This window comes from Spermophilus citellus (assembly GCF_964194105.1).
Source record: "Spermophilus citellus genome assembly, chromosome: 3".
NCBI classification, from domain to species: Eukaryota; Metazoa; Chordata; class Mammalia; order Rodentia; family Sciuridae; genus Spermophilus; species Spermophilus citellus.
In genome coordinates, this window is record NC_138184.1 from 12905900 (window position 1) to 12916132 (window position 10233).

The window sequence follows — 10233 nt, forward strand, 5'->3', positions numbered from 1 at the left end:
GAGAGAAAGATAAAAGTGTCAATTGTTTTGAGACTGAATAAGTGCCCCTGATTGCAGGGCTCAGAGCCTCCAAGTCAGAATGTGGGATTCTTTATCAGATTCTGGAAGCAAAACTTGCTCCTTCTCCTTTAATCTTGCATTTCAATTTCTTTGATTTTGAATTCTGCATCCAATTCCACCGAATCATTATTTTTTTGCACACTCTGATCTCTATGAAATTCAATCCTTTTCATTTGTCATTTCTGAACTTTCTCAAAATATTCCCATCTTTGGATGAGAAATTCTTGAGAATTCTTATATGTTCAATGAGATATAATTTTAGAAATCAGTTAATCTCAAATGACATGTGTCATGATATTTATTTATTTTGCTAAAAATAGTCATAATTTATATTCATTGTGAAAATATTTATCAAATAAAATTGTTTTCATTATTTTATTGTGGAGGCAAATCTCAGAAAAAAATTTAGTACTATGGATTGAACACAAGGGTGCTTAACCACTGAGACATACCCATGGACATTTATGTTTTTTGTTTGAGATAGTGTCTACCTATGTACTTAGGCCTCACTAAATTACTGAGACTGACCTTCATCTTTGATCCTCCTGCCTCAGCCTCCAGAGTCACTGGGATTACAAGCATGCACCACCATACCCAACAGAGAATAAATTTTCAATTGTGTGTTCATTTTTTTCATGTATTACTTCCAGAACTTCCAATCTTCATAAGGTGCCTTTAACATACCATGGTGTTAGCTGGTCATTAGGTCTTATTCTCAACTTTTTGGACCCTGTTTCTTTTTCAGCATGGTGTCCACAGTTCTAACATAGTCATGGGCAAAAGAGGTCCCCAGAGGTACCTACTTCACCATTTTCCCCAGCACATATTTCTATGTGCTAGACAGAACTTTTGAAATGCTAGCAATATATAAATGGTGAATAGATTAGTGGTTTGAAGGTCCAGGCTCTGGGCAGGGAGGGGAGCAGATGGGGCTGTAACAGGGCAAAACTCAGGACATGTGACTGATGGGAGCTATTCTGTTTTTTATTTTGAATATCATCAATTGTTGTAAATGTTAGGTTCAGCCTGACATTTCCACACCTGCCCACAGTCTGCATGATCAAATCCAGCCTCCCTTTATCCACCCTCTCTAACCCCTTCCCAACATCTAGTAATCTCTACCCTTTGTTCAGGGTGACATTTTCCTTTTTTTAATCTCCTCTTGAGACACCATGAAGTGCTTGTCTTTTGGTATCTGCCTTCTTCACTTAGCACAATATGCTCCAGTTCCATCCACATTGCCCCAAGTAACAGGATTTCATCCTTACATATGGCTGAGTATGTTCAAGTTGTGTATATGACACGTTTCTTTCCTCCTCTCATCAGGTGATGGGCACTTAGGTGACTTCACAGTGTAGCAATTGTGAATGATGCTACAATAAACATGGCCATGGACGATTCTCTTTGCTGTAAATTCATTTCCTTGTTATCAGTGTAAACACCTGGCTGTGATATCTTGCTCAGAGTTCCCATGGTGGAAACTCATGAAAGGGGCCTTGGATTTCTCCCTGTCAGTTTTTACTACTGCCCATTAATCTACAATTTTCTCCAATTAAAAGTTCCATTAAAATTATAAATAAAAAGTGATGGACATCTGAGGAAGCCATTTTTAAACTGTTCATATTTTGATGTGTTTCCCTTTCCTCTTGAACCAGTGATTGCTGTTCACTTTCTCTCATGTGACTGTAAGCTGTCTTTGCTGTCATGGTGCATCCTGTGCTTAAAATTACCCTGTGTACTTTCTTCAAACAAGAGCAGGAAAATGAAGAGAACATTGACATGTTGATAATGTGCTGTGGCTTTCTGTCAATCCAGACATAAAATGTACAGAAGACTGTGGTGAAGTTTGCTTTCTGATTGGAAAAAATGTTGGATACTGAAGTAAACACATTTGGGACAATAAGAAATGTTGGCATCTGACATTTCATTGTTCTCACTCTCTGCTGTGTAGAGACTAGGGGAGATGGTACAGATGGACGTGTGATTTACATTGTGGCTTTTACTACTTAATAACCTCTCCTACTGCCTCCCTTCTGCACACAAATGAGAACCCCACACTCTTCTGTTCTTGCCAGAGTCCTGAATTCCTCAGTTCAGGCAACCTCATCAATAACATAGCAGGTTATTTAGTTTCCATCATTCTAGGTCTTTCTCTCTTCCAATTCATACTCACATCCGAAATCAAGAACCATCATTTGGTCCCTCATTATAGAAATGTAAGATCATTACCAGCATGAAATTTCTGGTATTGTCAGCAAAGTGTTATGAATGCAGGAGGTGCCATCTTGTGGTTTCACATTTCAAAAAACAAACAAACAAACAAACAAACAAACAAACAGCTCACTCCTCTGTTAAAGAGGGAAAGAGAAAACATATGGAGATGCCAGAGACTGTGTCCCCAATGTGAGTCAGTGTTTTGAGGACACAAGATACCTAACCAGGGCAGGTTTCTTAGTTTTAGACATGGGAGGAAAAGTAGAACACAAAGGGTGGATGTGGTGATGGAGGGTGGGACATTGGGAAGGTGAGGCTCATGGATTGGTGGTAAAAAGGGGCAGATCAATAGCACTCCACTCTGATCTCAGGGGAATCTATGCAAACTCTTCCTTTCCTGATTATAGACCAGAGCCCTGCAGGGAATTCAGGTGCTTAGAGGTTGGATTAAAAATAAGGATATGTGCCTAATGAGCAGATAGAGAAAGCTGTAGGGTGTGATTGCTCCTGCTTTTTGAGTGCACATCCTGGGGCATATTTGATTCTTCAGAATCTTGAAATATGACTTGAGGTCCAAAGCTGGACCCATTTCTCTTCTCTTGTCTGGGATCAGACCTCACTCTGCCCCTTCAACATCCAGGGATGAACTGACGCCTGTGCATGAAGACCCTCCCATCAGAGATGCCACCCAGGTGAGCCTGAGGACCCAGCAGACACTGCAGGAGAGGACTGAAGAGAAGGAAGGCAGGAGCTTTCACCTGAGGTTCCCTGAGAGCCCAACTAGCCTGGCCTGCAGCCCAGAGATGGTCCTGTTCTTTGCTAGCTTAATTTATTTATTAATGGATTTATAAGGTACTAAAAAGGAGAATTGACAAAGATATGAGCAACACGGGGTCACTCTTGACCATTAACTTAAGGTAACGGAATCTCAATTAGAAGAGGGATGGGAGCACAAAGTGGTTCAAATAAAGTAAAATGTAAGTCTGCTTACCTTTGCAATGAAGGGGAATGGGTAAGTCCAGTATTAAGTATGGAGAGACATGCACTTGAGGGAGCTCATTTAAAAAAAAAGTTATAGTGGAACATATTTCAGCCCATTTTCATATTGGTGAGAAAGATCTGATTTAGGAATTTCTGTAAATAAATTCCTGCAGGAGAAACTCATGATATAGATATTTCAGTGAATCCTCTTCCTCTCTGGGTATCCACATGGAAAATGAACTAACTTAATAGGCGAAGATGAGTATGCCAAAGAGTTTTACATTGCAAGTATTTCACAACCTGTCAAGATGAAGTCAGCAGGATGGCCGTCAACCTCTCTATTTCAAATTATTAAGACCCTTTGCTTAGGGTTAGAGTTTATTCCTTCTCATTCTATTATTTTTTAATTCTTCAGGTTTTTTTTTCACTTTTTGCATGTTGTCCCTTGTTTCATTTACATATGCACAGCACATAAGTGGAGATATATCTGTTGGAATCTCTGAAAGTCTAGAGATTCTAATGTTTTCCAATAGACCAGTGTTTGTTATTGAGATCCTGGCAGGGTTTTTCATTCTGAAAGATGTGACTCAAAATCGGATATTTCGTGACTTGTGAATCCTTGCTTTAAAAGAAAATGCTGGTGAAAATTCTTCTGCACCCCGTGTACTAATAAGTCAACTTTTCAACGTATTTCCAACTTATTTTCCTATCTCTCTTAGGTCTCTGTGCCTCTTGATTTTCCACGAAGTAGAAATGTAGACATTGCTCCTCATCATTTTACTGGAGATCATATCCACCATACACAAATATATTGGAGTTTGTTTATCTTTAGATAAGAAAGATTCAATCATAACTTTTTACTGATTGCTGATTTTTGACCTTTGGTCTTTTTTTTTTCCTTTTGAAGTGTATGGTCTGTGAGGTGCCTTGACACAAGGAAGAGGAACAGTGGGAGGGAGGAGAGGAGGGAAAAGGGAGGTATAGGGAACTAAAGTGGAGCAAAATAGATTCCCTGTGTGTGAGATTGTGTCAAAATGACCCTAACAGTGCTGGGGCTGGGGCTTAGAGCCAAAGTGCTTGCCTAGCAGGTGTGGGCACTGGGTTCGATTCTCAGAAAAAAAAATAAGTAAATAAAATACAGGTATTGTGACCATCTACAACTAAAAATATTTAATGACCCCAACAACTATGCATCACTGCAATGCAATAATTACAACATTAAAAATGTAGATTAAGAACATGATATCACAACTTTGGTGTTTTGGGCAAATTTATTTTGCTGCTTATGGTTTGTGCTGGGCACTCAGCGAGGGTCACTGGGCTTGGAATACTGCTAGGACAAAGGCTAGCCTTTTCCTCCTGGAGAAAAGACACCTGGGCTTGCAAGGTCCTGTTCCCCTGGATCCATGTCAGCTCACTCTCTGCCCTCACCTCTTCATGTTCCTTCCACCCCTATGCCTTATCTCTTGTTTTTTCTCACTCCCCATCCTTCTCTATTTCGTTTTTCCCCTGTGTTGACTGCACAGATTTTCATGCTCCTTTTTTTTTTTTTACATTTTTTTATTGGTTGTTCACAACATTACAAAGCTCTTGACATATTATATTTCATACATTAGATTGACATGGGTTATGAACTCCCAATTTTACCCCAAATGCAGATTGCAGAATCACGTCAGTTACACATCCACAATTTTACATAATGCACTAATAGTAATTGTTGTATTCTGCTACCTTTCCTATCCCCTACTATCCCCCCTCCCCTCCCCTCCCATCTTCTCTCTCTACCCCATCTACTGTAATTCATTTCTCTCCTTGTTTATTTTCCCATTCCCCTCACAACCTCTTATATGTAATTTTGTTTAGCAATGAGTGTCTCCCTTCATTTCCATGCAATTTCCCTTTTCTCTCCCTTTCCCTCCCATCTCAAGTCTCTGTTTAATGTTACTCTTTTCTTCCTACTCTTCCTCCCTGCTCTGTTCATACTTGCTCTCATTATATCAAAGAAGACATTTGGTATCTGTTTTTTAGGGTTTGGCTAGCTTCACTAAGCATAATCTGCTCTAATGCCATCCATTTCCCTGAAAATTCTATGATTTTGTCATTTTTTATTGCTGCATAGTACTCCATTGTGTATAGATGCCACATTTTTTTTATCCATTCATCTATTGAAGGGCATCTGGGTTGGTTCCACAGTCTAGCTATTGTGAATTGTGCTGCTATGAACATCGATGTGGCAGTGTCCCTGTAACATGCTCTTTTAAGGTCTTCAGGGAATAGTCCGAGAAGGGCAATAGCAGGGTCAAATGGTGGTTCCATTCCCAGCTTTCCCATGCTCCTTTTAAAACACAGGGGAAAAGAGAGGCATTTTTTTATTTCTTTCTTAATGACAATAGTGGGATGCATTACATTCATAATTATCCATTCACAGCACAATTTTTCATATCTCTGTATATAAAGTATGTTCAAGCCAAATTATGCGATTATATATAAACTCTTATTGATTTTTTTGCATTACAATTCTTAATACCCCATTATACAACAATTTATCATATCTATGTTTGTATATTAGGTGGGTTCACTCATTTATTCATGGAAAGACTGTCTAGTGGAATCTCCATGTACCCTGTCCACATTCTTCAGAGAAAAGATAAACTCAGCTGGTTTTGTTGAAGCTCACTACCTTGTCAGGGTGACTGGTGCTGAGAGGCCATGGCAGAAATCAGGCTATGAGAGTGTGTGAGTGTGTGTGTGGGTGTGTGCCTCATGTAGGGCTCAGAAAAGGTGACCTGATTTTTTTTTAAAGAGAGAGTGAGAGAGGAGAGAGAGAGAGAGAGAGAGAGAGAGAGAGAGAGAGAGAGAGAGAGAATTTTTAATATTTATTTTTTAGTTCCCGGCGGACACAACATCTTTGTTGGTATGTGGTGCTGAGGATCGAACCCGGGCCGCACGCATGCCAGGCGAGCGCGCTACCGCTTGAGCCACATCCCCAGCCCCATGACCTGATCTTATATATTCCAGGTTGATTCTTAGCAGCTAGAGGACAGAACTTATCCCTCAGCTGGTAGCAAGGAGGGAATCCTTTTGCAATCCACAGAAAGTGTTTGCTGCAAATCTAAGGGCAAGAGGTTCATGGTGTGGATGAAGGATGCCCTGTACTTTGTAGCCTCAGAGAGCAGTGAGGCCAGCTCATTCTTTAATATTCTCTGACACCATCTCTCATCACTCTCCATCATTTTCCTCCTCCTTGCCAACAGATTTCATTTGTGCCTCAGTTTTTTGAAAGAAACATGTTCCTTAGGACCTGTGTACTGACTGTCCCCCCCAGTGAAGACCACACCACTGAGGGTGACTTGTTGTCTCTGTTTGGATGCACCTTTTCCTGCTAGTTTTCCCTGCATTGAAAGTACAACTACCTTTCACTCTTCCTTTTCCCTCTTAGTACCCATCACCATGGGAATTATTAGGTGATTTTAACCATTTATGCTTATGTTCTTTCCCTCTCTTTGGATAATGGGGACTTCTTTGTTTTAACTCAAAACAATTTCTGATCCAATGTGTGAAACATAGTTGGTACTCAGTAATTAGTTATTGCTTTATTTTTAATTGACATATAATTATACAAGTTCACAAAAATAACTTTATATTTACATGCATGTATAAATTGTATAATAATTGAACAAGTATGATTGGCTTAATTTTCAGAAACATTTATCATTTCTCTGTGACAAACATTCAAAATCCTCCCCTCTATTTTAAAATAGGTAATATGTTATTTTTAACTACAATTAACCTACTGTGCAACACATCACCAGAAGCTATTCCTCTTGTCTTACTGTATATTTTCCCCTTGAGGAGCTTCTCCTCATTCCTTTGGGCCCAAAATGTACCTCAGCTTGTGGTGTCCCTCATGCTATGCTGACATTTTATGAGATCAAATTTCTCAGAATCCACACAGGAATGATATCATGCAGCTTTAGTGTTCCTGTACCTGGCTGATTTCACGTCATAAATGTCCCCCAGGTTCATCTGTGTTGTCTCCAATGCTAAGATTCATCATTTTATTCATAGTCAAATATTATTCCACTGTGTATCTGTATAGCCAATAGCCATATGAAATGTGCCAAAGTTGCTATTCATCTGGGAAATGCTAATCAAAGCTATGGTAGAATATTGCCTCACTCCAGTTGGAAGGGCTATTGTCAAAGAAGACCAAGGATATCAAGGGCCAGTGTGTATGTGGAAAAAAAAAGGAATCCTGTCCTAGAGTTGCCAGGAATGCAAGTTAATGAAGCCATTATGGAAAACAATATGGATAATCCAGAAAATTTATGCAGCAATCCTACTATGGGTGTGCAGCCAAAGAAAATGAAATGGCTATTTTGAAGAAATCTGCCCTTCCACATTGACTGATGCACAATTCACTGTAGCCAAGACACAGAAACAACCAAAGTGTTCATAATAGGGGCTCAATTTACAATACTCAAAGGTCTGGATAATTTTTCTTTAGAATTCTGAAATGCATGACTTCCTAGTGAAAACTTGAGAATGAAACAGGAATTTGCCATAAGAGGTGGCTCAGATCCCTTAGGGGACAAGAGCCGCACATGTTCTATAGAAGTTAATTTCATTCCTTTCCTTTGGCTTTTCTTTTTCTTTTTTGAGGTAAATGGATGATAACCAGGTCCTTGCATATGTTAGGCAACCACTCCAACATGAGCTACACACCAGTCACTGAAATTATGATATACAGCAAAATATGTAGTGTTTCATTTCAATGATGTAAGTAATACCTGTCTAGGGAAAATTAGTTATGCGCTTTTTCTCATTTCTGGTAGACACATGCATATGGAACCAGAGAATGATACTCAACATTTAGAATTCCTTCTTCTGGGACTTGCAGAGGACCCAGAACTGCAGCCCCTCCTCTGTGGCATTTTCCTGTCCATGTACCTGGTCACTGTGCTGGGGAACCTGCTCATCATCCTGGCCACCATCTCAGACTCCCACCTGCACACACCCATGTATTTCTTCCTCTCCAACCTGTCCTTTGTAGACATCTGCTTCACCTCCACCACCATCCCCAAGATGCTGGTGAATATCCAAACACAGAGCAAGGCTATTACCTACGCAGACTGCATCACCCAGATTCACTTTTTTGTACTCTTTGGTGGGTTGGATGACTTCCTTTTGACTGTCATGGCGTATGACCGGTTTGTGGCCATCTGTCACCCCCTGCACTACATGGTCATCATGAACCAAAGGCTCTGTGGATTGCTAGTTCTGGTGTCCTGGCTTGTCAGTGTCCTACATGCATTGTTACAAAGCTTAATGATATTGAAGCTGTCCTTCTGCACAGACTTGGAAATCCCCCATTTTTTCTGTGAACTTAACCAGGTGGTTCAGCATGCCTGCTCTGACACCTTTCTTAATGAGGTGGTGATATATATTGCTGCTGTCTTGTTGGCTGGTGCCCCCCTGACTGGCATCCTTTACTCTTACCACAAGATCGTGTCCTCCATCCGTGCAATCTCATCAGCTCAGGGCAAGTACAAAGCCTTCTCCACCTGTGTGTCTCACCTCTCTGTGGTCTCCTTATTTTATGGCACAAGCCTAGGTGTGTACCTCAGTTCTGCTGTGACCCAAAACTCACACTCCATTGCAACTGCTTCTGTGATGTACACTGTGGTCACCCCCATGCTGAACCCCTTCATCTACAGTCTGAGGAACAAGGACATCAAGAGTGCTCTGAGAAGACTCTGTGGCACAGGAAGATAAAAATGTTAATTGTGCTGAGACTGAATTAGTGCCCATGATTGCAGGGTTCAGAGCCTCAGAACCAGAATCCCGGATTGTTCACTGGAATGTGGAATCAGGAATCGGTCCTTCAAAATTAATACAGAGTTTCCATTTCTTTGATTTCAACTTCGACACATAATCCCCTACACCTTTCATTTTATTGCACACTGTGATCACTATGAAATGCACCCCTTTCCCTTGTCATTTTCCAGCTTGCCTCAAATTATTCCCACTTTGGATGAGAAATACTTGAAAATTCTCATTTATCCCATAAGATATATTTTTTAGAAATAATCTCAAATGACATATGTCATGCTAAGGAATTTTTCATTTAGCTTAAAATATGTATAATTGCTATTCCCATGTTTAAAACTGCATATAACAACTAAAGTTAATTTTCATAAATTTATTGTGGAAGTAAATCTTAGAAAAATAAATTTTTGATACTGTGGATTGAAATCAAGGTGGTTTAACCACTGAGCCATAGGCACAGCCCTATGATTATTTTCTTAATTGAACAAATAGAGTATGGCATATTAATTCAATTTATGTATACAGTGTGTAATGATCATGTCAGGATAGTCAACAATTCTATTTACTTTATTAATTTTAGAAACATGTATAATTAACATGTAATAATTACATGTAGGTATAGGTACACCATCATACTTTAATACTTGTGTGCATTAAATGCTGATAATATGAAGATAATTAATGCTTGCATATCTTTCCTAACGACATCTGCTCTGGAGAGTTTGAGCTCTTCTTTCCCAGTTATTCATAAAAAGATATAAAACATTACTATGAACAGTTCCCCTCATGTGCTCAATTGAAGAACGTGTTCAATAAGGTTTAACTGTTTTATATATAATTGTTATAAAATTGGCATCCTTGATCCTATGGAGAGAATAGGAGGTCACCGTGTGCTGGGCAATAAGCCAGGCACAGAGAGACAAGTATGGCAGGACCTCACACACATGTAGAAGGTACAGAAGTTGCTCTCACAGGAGCGCAGAGCAGAATGTTGGTTCCCAGAGGCTGGAAAGGGTAAGGGAGCAGGAGGGACAGAAGAAGGTTGGCCCGAGGGTACTAAGTTGTAGTCAGGTAGAAGAAATTTGTTCTGCTGTTCTGTTGCACAGTACAGTCATAATAAGGTCCTGCATATTTCAAAAATGTTGGAAT

General features: G+C 39.8%; 1 protein-coding gene across 1 annotated transcript; it reads left to right on the forward strand.

The window, feature by feature from the left end:
• Positions 1–8100: 8100 nt before the first annotated feature.
• On the forward strand, positions 8101–9030 carry LOC308643263 (olfactory receptor 7A17-like; the record flags this gene model as incomplete). Its single annotated transcript, XM_081283172.1, has 1 exon — positions 8101–9030. One exon carries the CDS (start codon positions 8101–8103, stop codon positions 9028–9030), a length of 930 nt encoding a protein of 309 aa, XP_081139298.1.
• Positions 9031–10233: the final 1203 nt, after the last annotated feature.